Source organism: Cnephaeus nilssonii (genome assembly GCF_951640355.1).
Source record: "Cnephaeus nilssonii genome assembly, chromosome: 8".
Lineage (NCBI taxonomy): Eukaryota > Metazoa > Chordata > Mammalia > Chiroptera > Vespertilionidae > Cnephaeus > Cnephaeus nilssonii.
The window spans coordinates 58,444,985-58,464,605 of record NC_137079.1 but is presented as its reverse complement, the minus strand read 5'-3'; the positions used below and the strand labels follow the sequence as shown (position 1 = coordinate 58,464,605).

Below are 19,621 nucleotides of genomic sequence, written 5' to 3'. Positions count from 1 at the left end.
AAGCATTTCCCAAAGCCTTTTACTAATAGAACAGACTACTAGCTACATTAGTAAATCATATAGTACCTTACAATTTAAAAATAATTTTTGCATCCCTTATGTCATTAAAATTCATAATGATGCTATGGCATAGTTTATGTAGATAAGTTGTGTAAGCATCCACAACTAATAAATGAAAGAGCAAGACTTCCTGAACATACCGTATTTCAATTATATCATGCTGACTTTCCATTCTACAAAGGTAGCCCCAATAGCATGTTGTATCTTTAAATGTAGAATGGTGATGTCAAGTAGTTCAATAAAGTCCCTAGGGTTAGATATAAGACTCTTCTATTTCTTAAAGCAATAAAATAAAACTTTTTGGTCAACACCGCCCTTAAGTTATCCTTCACTTTCTAACTCTTTCAGTATATATATTCATTCATACATGATTTATCAGAGAATTCACCAGTTAATTCAGAAATAGTAAGACATGATAAAAATCAGTCACGATCTCTATTTTCCCATTATTTAAAATGCATGCTATTTGGCCTAGAACGTCAATGCCAATACAAAAACAAATCTGAGTTCATAAAGCATATTGCTATGCTGAAAAAACAACTTAGAAGAGTGGCTAAATGCTAAAGCATCAAAATGAAACTGAGCACTGGATAGAAAAGCTGAAATTTTAAAAAATGGCTCACCACTGAGACAGTTCTTGCAAAAGATCTCTTTAAAATGTGTACTGGTTCACTGGTTTGCTGTTTGCCTTTTGAAGCACTGCCATCACTGGTTGGAAGTCTGAAGGTAGCAGACAAATATAAATTTATGCTGCAAAGACCAATGACGTTTTTCTTTTCATAATATATATTTTTGCAATAATAAAAAATTGAGTTATATATTTAAAGATTTTTATTAGGTAAAATTACAATATGGGGCTTTTACAAAACATTTTCCAAATGATAAGCAATATTTTTAGCATCTGAGCATTTCAGCATTTAAATCCCACATTTGTAAGACTAGGTAATAAAGAATCTCTTACTAGACTACATATGTAACTTACATTCTGTAGCAATGCTACTACTATATTCTACTAATTAAAAGTTATTCAACAAGTATACCCAGAACTCACCCCTGCAACTTGTTATGTTCATGATACTACATATTACAAATAGTAACTACAATAAAGCACATAAAAACAAACAAAAATCCCTTCTTGGGTAAATGATTCAGATTCTTTAAGTGATTACTAGAAAGGAAGATAATAGGAGAAAGAGAATCACTGTTCTAGAAGTACTTCCTTTGATTTTTACTACTTAAAGTAAGAATGACATTTTTTTAGTGAGGTTTTATATTTATTTGCATACTTTATTCTAAAAATTATTGCAGTAAACGTCTACAAGTAGGTGGACACAAACATACGCCTCTATATATGTATCAATTACTATAATGTAATTAAAACTCTTAAATATTGGTAAAATATAATAAATATTATAAATAAGCAAGTTATTATTTGATATATCAAGCAAAGCTAAAAATTTTCAGCAGAAAGGGATTTTCCAATTCACTGCATCACAAGATGAACAAGAAAACATAAGACTGCAACAGATAAATCAGGCCTTCTCCAAAGTCCCCGTCTAACACCATAATTTAATTTCTCTAAGACAAATTTTATTAGTTTACAACATTCTGAAACTCGTAAAATAATAAAGACATTAAAAATACAGGGTGGGATAAAAGTAGGTTTTCAGTTGTTCATATAGAAAATAATAATAAATAATATAAGAATAAACTCTGTTTCACATACTCACAACTGTAAACCTATATCTGCCCCGCCTTGTATAAGTCATTAAAATGTTACTGGCATAATACAGATAATCTGAGTTATGAGGTAAAATTATAATTAAGCTTGATGCAGAAAATATTCTAAAATTTACAAAACATTAAATGATTTTGATAAATGCACCTATATTTCTATTATATTAAAATGTTCTGAATACTTCAAATTTGTATATATTTTATGGTGATCCTAGTTCATTATAGCAAAAGAATAAACCTTATTAATTAACAATAAATATGCTAAATACCTGTATAGTAATTGAGGTATCTGACCAGCGTTAACATCTGTACCATTATTTGATTTCTTTGAACTCTTAAATTGGAAAACAACCCTAAGAAGAGAAAAAATAACAATGTTACAAAAACCAACATGGTTCAGGATTCATTGAAAGCAATAAGTAATCCAACAATGATATTTTCAAATTCTTATGCTAATGAACTGAGATGCATTCTTTCAGGAAAATAATACAAGTAAAAAGGTATTGTTCTGATTTTAGTTCTAGCTCTGAATGGCTTAATAAATAAAATGGAAGGAATTGAACCTGATCGGGAACTACTAGGTGAGTAGCTTTCCTGTCCCCTTCTTTAGTTCTTCTAGCTCAACTTTAACAAGAGCAATACGCTTTTAACCAAATATTTCAACTTACAAACAGTAAAAGCTGCTCAATTAGAGAGACTACAAGCTTTAGCTTCAAAATGCTATGATATTCCAAGGTAGAACTGCATATGGAAACCATCCAGTCCAGGATCGAAGCAGTCTCCCCAGTTCTAGCACAGTCTCACAGTAAGTGAGAAGGACACATACAATACAAGACAGTTTTCCTGTATCATTCTACTTGAGTATTCAGGAACATGGAATTCACCTCAAAAATTAGTCTGTTCTTTTCTTGGTCAGCTTTGTAATGAGTTAAACGAAACTATCTGAAATATACTATTATATAACTTTTAAATGACATTTATTTAACTCACATAACATTTCAAATAGTTTATGCTCAAATAATAATAAAAATTAAATTTTAATTTCTTTTATAAATGATGGTCCTTCAAACACACGAATCATAGTACAGAGTATGAAGAAGGTTGGTTTTAGAGTCAAGAGACTCCAGGACCAGATTTGGATCTGCCACACAGTAACCATATGACTTAAAGCAAATAATTTCACCTTTTATTTCTCCATTTCTCTGAGTGTAAAATGGGTCTAATAACTGCCTCACAAAGTTGTTGAGGGCCCCAAATAAGCTAATATATACGAAAGTGTTTCTGAAACTGCAAAGCAACTCCGTATATGAAATTTAAACAGTAAAATTCCCGCTCAGCCAGAGTGGGTCACTGGTTGAGTGTCAACCTATGAATCAGGAAGAAGGTCATAGTTTGATTCCTGGTCAGGGCACATGGTTGGGTTGCAGGCTCAATCCTCAGCAGCCCAGTAAATTGTTTTCATAAGCACTGTCAAATTTTATAGCACGTATATATTTCTTTTTTTATGGTTTCCAAACTCCCCCACTATCATTGTCACTTTCCTCTATATAATTTCTAATTTAGTAATGTAATGTAACAGCCAGAAATATATACAAATGCCACCCGGCAAGAGCAAAGAATTGTAGTGCCATTATCTCCCTTTACTGTCTAGACTTCAATTTGGCATGAGATGATATGAATTTAATTTTAGAAGTCATATTATGCTCTAGCCTTACTTAATTTTATCCTACCAAAAAAACTTCTGAGATTTCTAAACAATATTCCACTACCAAAAATGAGAGTTGCTTAAGAAACACTTAAATATTCCACTTACCCATCATCTGTGGTGATAGAAGCTTGTCCATGAGACCCACAGTCACTGCTGGGTCCTGACACTCGAGCCCAGGCTACGTACCACCACCCAGCTTGCAGAAGAACTGGTTCATCAAACATCATTGCGTATTTTTCTCTGAGAGAAAAAATAGTGAGTCAAAGACAATGCCTTTGTATTTCCACTACAAACATTTGTTTTTAAAATCCTTTATATATAAAACATGAAATCGATTGCATTATAAGACTTGTGTCAAATATTTAAAACCCTTTATTTAAAAATGCCTAGACAAGAACACAAATAATATTTACTTGTATTATGGTCATAGCATGACATTTCTTTCCCCTCCATCTTGAATTCTAAAACTTGCTTAAATGCTATAAAACTTTCATATTAAAATAAGACCGTTGTTTTTTAAAAAAACAGTAAAGCCAACTCTCTCCCTCCAAGTGTGTTATAATCAAGCAGATATTATATGCATGATGTTAGAGTATACAGTTGATCTGAATTATGACCAGGTATGACTATTTGACACTATATATATAATGTTAGGTAGTAAATAATTGTATCGCATCAATAGAACATTAGTATATTAGGTGTTTTCTAAGAAATGAATAAAAATAAAAGAGTGCAAAATATATGTATACAATATTTTCATCTTAACTTCAAAGTAGGAATACTATTATTTTTAATGCAGCATTGTTAAAGGCAACACATTACCTAATAATTTAATTTCTCAAGTATGTGATCACTAATTACTTAAAACTTCCTTTTAAAATTATGTTTATTTATTTATAATGAATTTTTCACATTAAGTATTTGTAAGGACTACACTGAATAATGAAGAAATCGTTACCTAGCAGCACAGTCATAAGCCAACACATCAGTCTCTGCAAGAAGGTCTCCATCAGTTTCATGATCTCCTCCATCAGGACCCAACTCAAACAGCTGGGGAAAGGAGAAAAACATACTGTGCTCAATTTTCCAGTAACATAAATCTGCTGAATAATATGCTCATAATTTTGCATGTGTCAATATTTTCTGGACACTACAAAAAGTGAAAAATCAGAGCATCTCTTTTTAAACATTATTAAGTAAAATATACAGACATATATAATTAAGTCAAGAAAGAAACACATACCATGACTTACAGTCTATATTAATCTGTTTTCCTTCCTTATATATTCAACTATTTATGTCAAGTGCTCCAAAGAGTTCAGTACCAAATGTAAACCTCTGAAGGAGAGAAGTTTATAAATTTGAAAGAGAGCATTCAACCAAAGTATATGTCAAAGGGAGGTTGAATCTTGCTTCAAGATTTACTAGCTGAGAGATCTTAAGACCCAGTTTTCTTATCCATAAAAAAGAGATGGATACTAACACAGCCTACTTCAATAATAAGTGTGAAAATTAAATGGAATAATATTTGTGGGAAAATGCTCAGAAAAATACCCAGCAAAAAAGGCTAGAAAATGTTAGCTATGGAGAGAGAAATAATAGAAAATAAAAATCCTTAAAAACATATGTAATGAAAAAACAGTTCAAAATAATATGGCATGGGAAAAGGAGAGATGAAGAGTGTGAATAAAATGGTTATAAAAAAAGGAGAAGACTCAGAGTCTCTGAGTAAAGGAATAAAAGAGAAGATATCAAATTAGCAAAGGTTATGAGATCAAGTAAAAATAGAGAATTATGAGGAAGAGTTTATTTTTTTAATGAACTAATACATATAAAATATTCCCTATTTCTCTGAAGAATTATAGCAAGCAAACTATAAGAAAGGTGGATAAAATACTCAGAAGGAAAAGAAAGGAGCATTAAAATTTACTGGACAATTATTGTGTGCATGTCTTGATTTTTCAATTATCTATAATAATAGAAGGGTAATATGCTAATTAGACCAGATGTCCTTCTGGACGACCTTCCAGACAAAGCTGGGGCTGCAAGGGAAGCCTGGGCCCCAGGTGCCAGAGGGAAGCTGGTGCCAGCAGCCAGGGAAAGGAAGCCCTACTCTTGCATGAATTTCGTGCCTCGGGCCTCTAGTATGCTAATAATTTGAAATCCATCTCCAGCGCAGGTCTTAATCTCCACAGTCCAATGTTTCCCCCCAGCAGCTCCATCTCACTTATTCTGAAGTGACTCATCTCTCCCTCCTCCTGCCTTTCACGTTCTGATAAATGGCACTATCATTCTTCGCTAGTTACTGAGAGAAGAGACCTGAAATGCTCTCTTTTTCCATACCTCTCTACCATCACTATGTCCACTCTATTCCTGGTACCAAAGCTTGTCGGTTCATCCATATCCACTGGTACTAGCTAGAATAGCTCAATAACAAGTAATTAGTCTTATCTCCTTTCTCTCCTTGCTCTAATCCATATTCCACAAAGCTGAGGGTTTCTTCTTTTAATGTTTTAAAATGAACATCTGATCAGCATACTTCCTTAAAGTTATGTAGCAGTTTCTCATTTCTGTCTTTGCAACATGATATAAAACTCCTTAATAAGTTGCCCCAACCTGGCTCCCTTGCTTATTTTCAACAAATCCTCTTTGAATACATACAGTTCTAGGAACTGGGCATACAGAGGTGAATCATACAAACAAAAAATAAGGGCTGGAAATGCAAGCACCCTCTTAAAGTGCCAAGCCACAAAATCTGGTTTGTAGCTGCTCACCTTGGGCTCTGAAAGAGGGAGGGCAGAGTGGGATGGAGCTGTGTGAGCAAAAGCCAGAGTTGGGGACTCTGGGGTTAGAGCTCAGAAAGCAGACACCCTGATTTCTTATTCTGAATCATTCTTCATACTGCAAAGGACATCTTTTTCTAGAGACCTTTACCATCCAAGCAGTTTTGCCTGAGGGGGAATCAATTGCTCCACCCTATTGGAAACCCATTTGCCCCACCCTGTGGAGTTTCTGAGGCCCATAAAGAGACTAACAACCAGCCTGCAAGCAGATGCAACTGCCCCACCCTGTTGTAAAACCTCTTGGTCCACTGCTGTGTTGGATAGCCTCAGACTAATCAAAACTGAATAACAATCAGACAACAGAGAGATGTGGATCCCTGGAGGCTTTGAGTCTTTGCCTGATCTAATTGAGGGGTAGGGGGTAGGAAAAGCAAACATTAGTGCACATATTGGTCCTTTCCAAAAGTTTCCAGTCCCAGCTGACAGAGCCACAACTGTGGATTGCTGATAGATCCAAAAAAGGTACTCAGGGCCAGTTACAAACAGCTTCTGACACTGTCCTGCACTAGAGATTGGGATTCATAGCAGATCTATCTAATACACAGACACAAACCCAAATAGGCAGCCAAAATGGGGAGACAAAAAAACAAGCCCCAAATGAAAGAACAAGAGGATTCTCCAGAAGAGTAGCTAAATGAAATAGAGATAAGAAATTTATCAGATATAGAGTTTAGAATAATAATGACAAAGATGCTCAATAGCATGAGAAAAGATATGTTAACAAATAAAAGACCAGTCAGAAATGAAGAATGACATACCATTAATAAAGAACACATTGGAAGGAATACACAGCAGATTAGGGGAAGTCAAGGATTGTAACAGTGAATAAGGAAACAGGGTAGAGAAAATCACTCAATTAGAGAACCAAAAAGAAAAAAACAATTGAAAACAGGAGGACAGATTAAGGGAGCTGTGGGACACCATGAAACATACCATGAAACAATATTTGCATCAGAGAAGTACAAGAGATAAAGGAAGTGAGCAAGGGATAGAGAAATTGTTTGAAGAAATCATGGCAGAAAACATCGCGAACCTGGTGAAGGAAAAAGTCACAAAAGTCCAGGAGGCACAGAGTCGCAAACAAGAAGAACCCAAACAGGTCCATTCCCAGACACTTCATAATTAAAATTCCAAAAATTAAAAACAAAGAGAGAATCTTAAAGGCAGCAAAAGAAAAGCAGTTAGTTACCTACAAAGGAGCTCCCATAAGGCTGTAAGTGATTTCTCATCAGAAACTCTACAGGTCAGAAGGGAATGGCATGAAGTATTCAAGGTAATGAAAAGCAAGGATCTGAAACCAACATTACTATATCTGGCAAGGCTATTAAAAAATCATCTTTCACTTATTTGATCCCTTCTTACTTTTAAGTTTATAATGAATTAATGACTTAGTATTATTGTACACTAGAGGCCCGGTGCACGGAATTCGTGCACAGGGGTTGGGGTGTGTGTGTGTGTGTCCCTCAGCCCAGCCTGCACCCTCTCCAATCTGGGACCCCTAGAGGGATGTCCAACTGCCCGTTTAATCACTTCTGCCTGCCAGCCTGATCACCCCTAACCACTCCCTTGCCAACCTGTTCTATGCCTAACTGCTCCCCTGCCGGCCCAATAGCCCCTAACTGCCCTCCCCTGCCAGCCTGGTGACCTCTAACTGTCCTCCCTTGCCAGGCTGGTCGCCCCTAACTGCCCTCCCCTGCTGGCCTGGTCGCCCACAACTGTCCTCCCCTGAAGGCCTGGTCGCCCCCAACTGCCTTCCCCTGCTGGCCCAGTCACCCCTAACTTCCCTCCATTGCCAGCCTGGTCGCCCCTAACTTCTCTCCCCTGCAGGCCTTGTCCCGCCCAACTGCCCTCGCCTGCAGGCCTGGTCCCCCCAACTGCCCTCCCCTGCAGTCCTGGTCTGCCCAACTGCCCTCGCCTGCGGCCTCGTCCCCCCAACTGCCCTCCCCTGCAGTCCTGGTCCCCCCAACTGCCCTCTCCTGCTGGCCATCTTGTGGTGGCCACCTTGTGTCCACATGGGGGCGGCCATCTTTGACCACATGGGGATGGCCATCTCGTGTGTTGAAGTGATGGTCAATTTGCCTATTACCTCTTTATTATATAGGATAAGATTTTAGTAGTATGTAATTATTAATACTTAAAGATTTTACCAGTTTTTGCAAGTCCTTTTTAAAAAAAAGCAATATGTAAAAGAATGAACCAAGTCAAAATTAACATCTTCAAACAAAAAGGGCAACAGTGTCAATGAACTGCTTACCTTAATTTTAGCAGTATATTCTCCTCTACCACCAAACAGACCAAGGCCACCAAGTAAAATATCAGTGTCAGCACTAAAACGTATAGCTTCTACTGAATGAGCAGAGTAACCCCAGCCCCCTCCATGACCTAAAAAAAAAAAAAAATTATTCATGTTTTAAAATAGACATATTTCAGTTAGAAGACAGTATCTCCTAAATGTAAATATACATACTTTCAAACCTGTTCACTATACTATAATCTTCTTTGGAATAAACCTTCATTACTGCTTGAGTCTCCTCCTCTGTACTTGTAACACCCATTTTTAAATCCTGCATAGTTGCCAAGGTATCAAGACAACCTAAAAACAAATAAGCAAGAATTCAATCCCTTGAAATTATAATCTCCCATAATACCGATGAGATACTATAGGGGATAAATTAAAATAATAAACTGTAAGTGTGCTCAACAAATGTATTCTAAGCCTTGAACAGCATTTCATGGACATATGCATTGAATAAACACTCTCCATTGGGTCATTATTATATTTAAAAATACACTGTATGAAAATCTACTGCACCAAACCGTATCTCTGAAAAGATGAAACTGCTTAATCTTTGAGTCCTTACAAACTTCTTACTTTTATGAACTCTGAATTATTTTAGTTTCATTCTAAAAATACTATTTGAAGAAGACACATTAGCCTGAGATAACCTTAACTGACCTTAGTTCTGGATGTTCACAAGGTTACCAGATGAAATTTGTAAAAAAAGAAGCAAAAAATTATACTTGTGATCTAGTAATTATGGTTAGAAATATGATTTCACAATTGAAAATTCTACATAAACATAATTAAATATTTTTAAGGGTAATTTTTAAAAAATATATATTTTATTGATTTTTTACAGAGAGGAAAGGAGAGGGAGAGAGAGTTAGAAACATTGATGAGAAAGAAACATCAATCAGCTGCCTCCTGCACACCCCCTACTAGGGATGTGCCCACAACCAAGGTACATGCCCTTGACTGGAATTGAACCTGGGACCCTTGAGTCCGCAGGCCGACACTCTATCCACTAAGCCAAACCACTTAGGGCATAAGGGTATTTTTAAAGCAATGGAATAAGTAGTTATGTGTAAAAGTATAAAAATTTCTACAACAGCACGTATAGCCTATCTAATAAAATAGTAATATGCAAAATGACCGTACCTCTGCTACAACCAACAGTCACGCCCACCAGCCAATCAGGAGCGAGTATGCAAATTAACCCAACCAAGATAGTTACAGCCACGGAGAGAGCAGGAGGCTTGGGTTTCCCCGGTAATGGAGGAAGCCAAGCTTTCCGCACACCCTGGCCAGCCCAGGCCTCCATTCAAGGCTACAAAGTTTCAATTATAGAAGATAAATAAATCCCAACAAAAATGGCAGCAGCCACGGAACTGGAAAGAACAGGAGGCTTGAGTTGCCCCTGGCGATGGAGGAATGCAAGCTTTCTGCCTGCCCTAGCCTGCCTTGGTCTCCGCTCAAGGCTACAAAGTTTCAATTATAGAAGATAAATAAATTCCAGATACCAGGGCCTCCACTTGGGTTGCCGGGGGGCGTGGCCAGCCTGCAAACAACCACAGGCCCCTTGCCCAGGCCGCCCCACGCCCCAAGGGAACCCCCACCCTGATCCGAGACACCCTTCAGGGCAAACCAGCCAGCCCCGACCTGTGCACCAGGCCTCTATCCTATCTAATGAAAGAATAATATGCAAATTGACCATCACTCCAACACACAAGATGGCTGCCACCATGTGGTCAAAGATGACTGACCCCATGTGGACACAAGATGGCTGCCACAGGATGGCCAGCAGGGGAGGGCGGTTGGAAGGGACCAGGTCTGCAAGGGAGGGCAGTTGGGGGTGATCAACCCTGCAGGGGAGGGCAGTTAGGGGCAAACAGGCTGGCAGGGGAGCAGTTAGGCATCAATCAGGCTGGCAGGGGAGTGGTTAGGGGGTGATCAGGCTGGCAGGAAGAAACAGTTAGGGGCAAGCAGGAAGGCAGGCAGGCAAGCAGTTGGGAGCCAGCAGTCCTGGATTGTGAGAGCGATGTCCGACTGCCCGTTTAGGCCCGATATCGGGATTGGGCCTAAACAGGCAGTCAGACATCCCTCGAGGGGTCCCATATTGGAGAGGGTGCAGGCTGGGCTGAGGGACACACACCCCCGTGCACGAATTTCGTGCACCTGGCCTCTAGTGTGTGTGTGTGTGTGTGTGTGTGTGTGTGTGTGTGTGTGTGTATATGCACATATAAATATATGTACATATATATGCACATACATACACATATATATAAAGAGAGAGAGAATTCTATATCCCAAATTAATTAAATAGAAATGAAGTTGATGTGCTGTTGAAAACTGTATTGTATAAAGAGAAGTTGTATCTATAATATAATATTTTATAGAATTTATTTTAAAATAATGTATATAAATTAAATATACTTTTACATTTGAATATCCAGTGTAGATCTCTAAACTTTATGTATTCAGGTTGAGCTAAAATTAGTTTTAAAAATCTACAATAGTTATATTGGAAAATTATATCCAGGCTGCTTTATATTTGGCATATATGAATCTTTCATGGTGTTGGTACAAGTTTGAGGTATTATTTTCTGTAGGATAAATCTCTTAATAGGATATAACCTATTTTACATCTAGCATATTATTTAACAAACATGACAAAATAATATACAAAATTAAATTCTCTTTAAAAAATACTCGGCACACAATGAAAATTAGCTAAAATTATCTGATCATCATATAGCAACCCTACCTAGAATGTGCAAAGCTGCATGAGATCGGGTGGTGAGAGCCCTTGATCCTGTTGGTAATGCAAGTTCAGGACTTAGAATACTGCATCTGGACTGCATGTCTGTTGCAGAAGGAAGTCTGGCATCAGCAACCACTGCATTGTAACACCACAGTTCTCTAGTATTTGGTCGAAACCTTTCAAGAGAGAGAATTACAGCACCTCAACATACAGTTTCATTTCTAAAACATAATTGATGATACAAAGACAAAAAGGCAGTTTAAACAGGACAAATGTAGCTCATTATTTTCCATATCTGAACTAAACATATAAAGAATTTATGTCATTTATAAGTAAAACAATTTAAACAATATAGCAATATAGATCACAATACTTCATGAATATAGAACAACAGTATACTTAAGTGATATATACATATAGGTATGAAGCATGTGTACAATAATAAAAATTCCATTTTAAAAGTTGTAAGATAACGGACATGTCAAAAGAAAGTATGAGATAAAACAATATCCACAATTATAAAAGCTCCTGAAAGCCAGTAAGAGACAATCAAAAGTGGTCAAAAGACATGGAATGTTGTTCTGAAAAAGCAAGCACAAACAGAATTATGCAGATGTTCAAACTTACTAAAAGTAAAGCAGCAATATATAATAATAAAGGCATAATACGCAAATCGACCAAACGGCCGAACAGCGGAACGACTCTTCTGGATGAAGCCAGGGCTGCAAGGGCTGAGGCAGCCAGGGCTGCAAGGGCCAAGGCAGCTGGGGTTGGAAAGGCCTACTCTTGCACGAATTTCGTGCATTGGGCCTCTAGTAAAAATTATAAGAAATCCAAAATGCCTTAAGAGCTGTAAAACACAAATATACTACTAAAAAACACAAAGCAGCCAGAAGTTAGGATAATAACATTAAAGTCTGATCCTAATGAAAGAAAAACGCCTTCTAGCTAGTTTACTAAAACACAGAGAAGACTGTCCTTCACCTTTTAATCTCTATTTTCGGTCAAGGACCTGGCAAGGTATTTAAGATCATCTGTCCCATTGCTGCCACCATTTGTGAAAAAAGGCAATGTTCAACTAACTGTACACTACACTTCACACTTCGGAGTTCTGCTAAGACCCCAGGGAAATGGCTGTTTAGAATCTTAGTTCTACTATAATCTAGTTTAGAGAATGCATTTCTAATTTACTGAATGTACCTAGAAACAAATTGCAAACTGCCAATTTTTACTTTTTGTTAATGCAAATTTACTTCATTTAAAAATAAAACACATAAGAAATGTAAAAAATAAAACTAAATCTCTTGTATATTGACTTTTAATAAGTAAATAATTCTATCTGTACACAATTTACTTCTCTATCCCCGCCATTCTATCCATTCTATCGCACTATAAACACTCTAATTTTGGTTCTTAGTACCTCATTGTCTTCATAAGAATTAGTACACACGACTCACCTCTAGTCTCTTGTTATTTAATTTATATTGTACAAAGCTTCAGGGAGAGCCAAAAGCACTACTCAACTCAATTATGGCCTCTAGAACTTCTAATGAAATGCCCAGATAAGATAGTAAGCTGATCAGCAACCTAGAGAGCACTGTAATTCCTTCACTCTGAATGCAGGCCTCAGGACTGATAAAAAACATCCCTCTTAAGACTTGGTGGACTGATAGAAATGAAAGCAGGCATGGGCAGAAGAAAGACAATGAAAAAGTCTTTCCCCCTCCTCACTCATACCACTTCAACCTTTCAACTTATCTGAATTCAGGACTATTTAACTATGCAGGCCAAATAAACTATTCAAGAGGGGGAAAAATAATAAATGCTATGATGAGCCACCCTGGTAATGGCAGGGTACAATTCCTATAGCATTCAAAGCTAAAACCTCTGAGGAGAACTTTTTTCTCTACTCATTTTATATATAAAGCACCATAATAAATTATAAACAAATGCAATATCATTTCTTGGGTACCTATATCTACCTCTCCATTTTTTATAATTTCTAGAGTTTAATAACCCTGCATATTTCTCTACTAACATGGGAATTTAGTTATGTACATTCCTGAAAGGCAAGCTCATATCTTATTCTCGAATGTCTTTGGCATAATTTCTGCTAGAGTTGGTAATAATTAGATATTTATGGCATCAATAAACAGAATGAATTCTATACAATTTTAGATAACAATGATGACAGACTAAAATAGACAACAGAACTCTTGAAAGTAAAACTTCTAATTATAAAGACAGTAGCAAACACTTCTAAAGCACCTACTATAGAAGTGCCTCTGTTCTAAGTTCCCCAATTCTCATACCAATCTAGGAAGTAGATTGACTAATATCTATACTAATAGAAGGGTAATATGCTAATTAGACTGGATAGACCGGATGTCCTTCCTGACAAAGCCGGGGCCTGGTCTGGGGGAAGCTGCCCATGGTCCCAGGTGCCTGTGGCCAGCCCAGGGGAAAGCTGCCTGTGGTCCCGGGTGTCTGCGGCTGGCTCCGGGGAAGCTGGCCCAGGTCCTGGATGCCTGCAGGCGGTCGGAGGGAGGGAAGCCGATGCCAGCAGCCAGGGGGAGGAAGGAAGGCCTACTCTTGCACAAATTTTCATGCATCGGGCCTCTAGTCTACACTAATAAAAGAGAAACATGCAAATTGACTGTCACTTTGCTATGCCCACCAGCCAATCAGGAGTGAGTATGCAAATTAACCCAACAAAGATGGTGGTGGCCCCACCCCCCAGCCGCTCTGGGCCTCTGGGCAGCACGCATGCAGGCACAGATTGGCTGGGCGGAATGGGACGCCTGCTATGAGGGGGAGGGCCAGGGGGAGAGGGAGCTACACAAGCAGCGCTAGCCCAGAGCGTGTAGACTGAAGGCTGTGGCCAGAGGGAAGGCCTGGGTCCTAGGTGCCGGAGGAAAACCAGTGCCAGCAGCCAGGGGAAGGAAGGCCTATTGCACGAATCATTTCGTGCAACGGTCCTCTAGTTATTTTATAAGTGAAAAAAGTGAGGAACACAGAGTCACAATAACTTTTCCAAAGGCACACAGAAAGTAAATTGTGGAGCTGGAATATACCTATAGGCAGTTTGGCCCAGAACACTTGCTCTTAGTCACTACACTATACTGTAAGGGTCCCTGTGAATCACTATGATAACAAGTGTAGTTAACAGTTAAACAGGAGAGTTCTCAGATATGAAAAATCTACCCATACATAAATTTCATAGTACCACAAGAACAGAATTTGATCAAAATTTATTTACTACTCTAGTTTATAAACAGAGAAGCTTACCTCCAAATGACATCATACACAGGATCAAGACACACACCAAATCCTTGCAGATCCTCTTGTTCAGAGTCATTAAACGTTTTACAACTCCCATCCACTTTATTTATCAAAAGACATTTAAATGGAGGAGGTTCTGACATAGAAGCAGGTACCAAGCCTTGAGAAAAGATAGTTACATATTTAAAAGATCGATTACCTTTTTATATTTCCCCAACTTATAAGGTATTATTAGTTTCTTCATTTTATAGATGAAGAAACTGAAACTTAAAGAGGTTAAATAACGAAAACCCTTTTAATAGCAGAATTAGGACTAATATCTCAGGTTGTCTAATCTACAACACATGCTGTTGATTTCTACACTATACTACTCTATTATATAATTAACTAGAGGCCTGGTGCACCAAATTCGTGTACGAGGGGCACCGGGGGATGGGGTGGGGAGGGAGAGCCTAAGTCCGGACTGCACCCTCTCAAAATCCGGGACCTCTCAGGTGATGTCCAACTGCTGAACATCACTCTCGCAATCCAGGACACTGGCCCCTAACTGCCTCTGCCTGCCTGATCGCCCCTAACTGCCTCTGCCTGCCTGATCACCCCTAAGCACTCTGCCTGCCTGATCACCCCTAAGCACTCTGCCTGATTGCCCCTAAGCACTCTGCCTGCCTGATCACCCCTAAGCACTCTGCCTGATCGCCCTTAAGCACTCTGCCTGCCTGATCACCCCTAACCGCCTCTGCCTGCCTGATCGCCCCTAACCGCCTCTGCCTGCCTGATCACTCCTAAGCACTCTGCCTGATCGCCCATAACCACTCTGCCTGCCTCCCTGATTGCCCCTAACTGCTCGCCTGCCTGCCTGATCGCCCATAACCACTTGCTGGAGGGCTGCCGGCTGGGGTAAGGGGCTGTGGTCGTTTCTGTCGCTTGGCTTTTATTATATAGGATGATATCAGGGACACAAGTATGGATTGATAAGTTTGACTTATGAAACCTTCTAAAATTAATTTCTATAATATATTAAGAACCAATACAGAAAAATTCCTCCTTTCAATTAGGTTACAATATAGCTTATATTTCTACTACTCTCTAGCTTATAAATAGTTTGTTTCTAGATCTCTCAATTATTGCATTCTTCCAGCAAACAGACAAATATAAAAAAGACACTCAGAAGCTTCTTTTAAATTTCTTCAGACAGAAAGAAAACAAAAAACTGTAAGATTATATCTCATAATAAGGAAAAATGAACCATTTACTATTAATCAAGATAAAGATTTATGGTGGGGATGTCAGTTTGTTTTGAGTATTACCTATTATGTGTTTACTGGCAAAAATTTCTGATGTAGCAAGCACATGAGAATTAATAAGTGCTTCATCAATTCGTAAGAAAGTCTGGTCCCCACTTGCACCTATCCAGGTAGCTTTTCTTCCATATTTTGATCCAATGTTAGGCATGGGAGCTGGTTTTGCATTCCAATATGGCACATCCAGAATTGGTCTGCCCAGCTGTCCTTTCTGAAAGATTAAATGCACCAATATTAACAGTATTACTGAATAAATAATCTATAATTTTTATAAAGTGAGACTGTAGATAAAAACAGCTCTATGAGACATTATTAGCCATCAATTAAATTCATGTGAAATTTAACCAAACATTTATAAAGGTATAAAATAATTTTCATTATTCCTAGGAATTCTTCACCTAATAGATCACAGTATATTATTTTTTAAAAACATATTTTTATTGATTTCAGAGAGGAAGGGAGAGGGAGAGAGATAGAAACATTAATGATGAGAGAGAATCATTGATTGGCTGCCTCCTGCACGCCCCCTACTGTAAGATCGAGATCACAACCCAAGCATGTGCCCTGACCAGGAATCAAACCAGCAATCTTCTGGTTCATAGATGGATGCTCAACCACTGAGCCATGCTGGCCAGGCACAAAGTATATTATTAAAAAAATAATAACAAACTTGAAATATTTTTCCATGTAAGAAATCTCCCTGAAATACTGTGACTGTCTTCATTTACATTTAAATGAAAAGTATATAAATACATAATATACTTAAAAATTAGTATTACAAATAGCTCATTTAAAAAGTCACTTTGACATTTTAAGTTGACAGTATCACAGAAAATCTATTGAATTCACACAATCTGGAAACATTTGAGTAAAAGACCAAAATAACAAATACCACAATTGTGAATACAACTACAAAAACACATTTTTTTCAGATGATCAAGTAATTTCATTTAAGGTTCAATACAAACAACAGAATCAACAATAAGGTATGATGTCTTAAGCAAATAATTGCTAACTCACTTATTTGCTGTCTATTAGTACCTGGTTAGGTAAGAGCTTAATTTGAAAAGTAATAGGAAATTTCTCTATGCTACTAGCTGTAAAAGAATGTAGATGGATTGGTAAATATTTATCCACCCCTGGCACAGGATCTTTCTCTCTCCCCATAGTGTCCCTCTTCCAAAAATCATCTGGAGAGCAGAAAATGCTGCATCATAGTACCCAAGGATATTTACAAGTGATGGGAATTATAAACTATAGGAAAAAAAAAAAAAGAACAAAAATGCCTGTGTACTGCCAATAGCTTAGTTCTCAGCCAACTACCAGGTTTCTAATGGGTTTTGTTGTTACTCCTTCACCACCACAGAAAGAAAATACAGCTATAAACTGACTGTAAAAGCACTTTTGGTTCAACCCCTTGATAAACCGGGGAAGGTAAAATGGCTGGAAGCAGCCAAAAAAATTCAAGCACGTGACTGGAGAAGAAGCCAAAAAAATTCGATGTTCATTCCCAGCTTCTTTCAATGACTATCCTTATTTGTTGACAAAGAAAAAGAAGAGCATAAAAATATAAACAGTGAGCAAAGTACATCATATTCAAGGATATATTATGCTTTGGAGAGAAAAGAAATATTTTTTATTGACTATTGAACTAAATATCTATTCCTTTATTATCAACCAACTAATGTGAAGAAAAGCAGACCAAAAATATGATAGATACCTGATTATAAATAAACCATATTTAAATTCATTAAAGTTCACAAATAGGAATTTTGGGGCTAGAGGATAATAATGACTGTTTGATTTCAAGTATTACCACTCACATTCCCCCCAAAGCCAACACACAGACCAAATAAAACCACATATAAATCAAGCCTTTAGCAGTTTTAGGAAAAAGCAGATTTCATAACCTTAAGTTATCTGTAACCAGAGGGAAAAAACTAATTCAACGGAGTTTTCTTCACCCACCTCCCACTGCAAGCCTGCGGGGTGGAGAGCACAAAGAGGGTGGGAGTGGGGGCTTGAGAAAGAGAGCAGAAGAGTATGCAGGTCTTAGAAAAGGCACTGACCAAAGCATCCCCACAAAAAGAAAATCCTACCCTTAATGTCAGAAAACTAAATACGGGTAAAGACTTGAAGGTTCACAGCACTAGCTACAAGAAAACGACTTCACAGTATTTAGGGCCGTTTTTCTACCCATCTGACTGATGCAAATTAAAAGGTATGATAACACATTTTGTTGACAAGATTGTGGAGAAATAGGCAACCTCATATTTGGTGAGAATACAAAAGAGAAGGGAACTGATAATATCTCACAAAACTACACAGGTATTTAACTTTCAACCCAGCAATCTTACTTCTAAAAATTTTCCTCAAAAATATATCTCTAACAATATTTATTGCTATCACTGCAAAATATTGGAAAGTACTTAAATGTCCAAGCATAAAAAATTGATTCAATCACCAGATCAAAACTAACAAAAACCACTTAAATCAGAATGGCCTGAAACATGAGGAATAGGTTTTATTTTACTATAACTAGCTCAAAGACATAAACTTTTAAACTTTTCCGTGTATATCAATTCCTGGAGATAAGTATATAAATCCTATATATTATGCTCTGAAGAATTTAGGAAAGAATGTTCATGTGTCCAGACCACTGGACATCTGGAAGATTGTCATCTAAAACTAATCCAGAAGCCAAGATTGTAGGACTTACTCATCTCAAGAATGTACCTTTTACTATAAAAACTGTCAATTTTTCTTTCCTTCAGAATACTCTGGGTGTTACCTGCTCGTTTTATGATTTGCAAATCTTCAGACCCTTGAATAAAATTTTGTCATTTAATTATATAAAAAATTAATTGAAAAAACTAGAGTATATATTCACAGTGGAGTATTATATAGATGTAAAAAAAGAATAAGAGATTTTGAGACTTCCAGTCAAGAGGGCAGAGAAGGTAACCTCTGAGCTAGCCTTCTCCCATGAGCACATCAAAATTATAACTAAATTCTAAAACAACAATCACTGATAACCACCTGAAGACTAGCTGAACTGAGCTCCTATAACTAAGGATAAAAAGAAGAAACCACGTCTAGACTGGTAGGAGGGGTGGAGATGCAGGGGTGGACTTGGCAGGTCCCACACCCACAGTGTGGCGATTAAGAATCAGGAAGGCCCTACCCGGTTTGGCTCAGTAGACAGAGCAGCAGCCCGGTTCCATTCTGGCCAAGGACACATGACCAGGTTGAGGGCTCCATCTCTAGTAGGGGGTGTGCAGGAGGCAGCCAATCAATTATTCTCTCTCATCATTAATATTTCTATCTCTCTCTCCCTCTCCCTTCTTCTCTGAAATCAATAAAGAAATATATTTTTAAAAAAATAATCAGGAGGGAGAACAGCTTCAGAGGTTTCAGCCCCAAACCGGGCTCCCCAGACCAGGGACCAGCCATAACATTGGCTGTCAGATCAGTGGGGGTTATGTCTGAGAAAGACAAAGGGCTGTGGGAGACTGAGATGCTCCCCTTAAAGAGCTCGCTCATAAACTCACTCCCAGCACAGAGGCAGCAGCTCAAAATTTTCAGGGACATAACTAGAGGAACTATACAACCTTTTTATATGCTTAAAATAATTTCCAAATAAAAGAT

The 19,621-nt window shown here is 37.8% G+C and overlaps 1 protein-coding gene across 13 annotated transcripts in view; it reads right to left on the bottom strand.

The window, feature by feature from the left end:
* The window catches only part of MYCBP2 (MYC binding protein 2), a 293,536-nt gene that overhangs the window by 163,959 nt on the left and 109,956 nt on the right, over window positions 1-19,621 (bottom strand). For all 13 annotated transcript variants that reach the window (XM_079778973.1, XM_079778980.1, XM_079778981.1 and 10 more), the window contains 9 exons: window positions 15,980-16,184; window positions 14,679-14,832; window positions 11,394-11,566; window positions 8,816-8,941; window positions 8,603-8,730; window positions 4,464-4,555; window positions 3,611-3,745; window positions 2,067-2,150; window positions 684-780 (listed from right to left, as the gene is read on the bottom strand). In XM_079778973.1, the coding sequence (XP_079635099.1) occupies window positions 684-780; window positions 2,067-2,150; window positions 3,611-3,745; window positions 4,464-4,555; window positions 8,603-8,730; window positions 8,816-8,941; window positions 11,394-11,566; window positions 14,679-14,832; window positions 15,980-16,184 (1,194 nt within the window). The remainder of the gene's footprint in view (window positions 1-683; window positions 781-2,066; window positions 2,151-3,610; window positions 3,746-4,463; window positions 4,556-8,602; window positions 8,731-8,815; window positions 8,942-11,393; window positions 11,567-14,678; window positions 14,833-15,979; window positions 16,185-19,621) is intronic.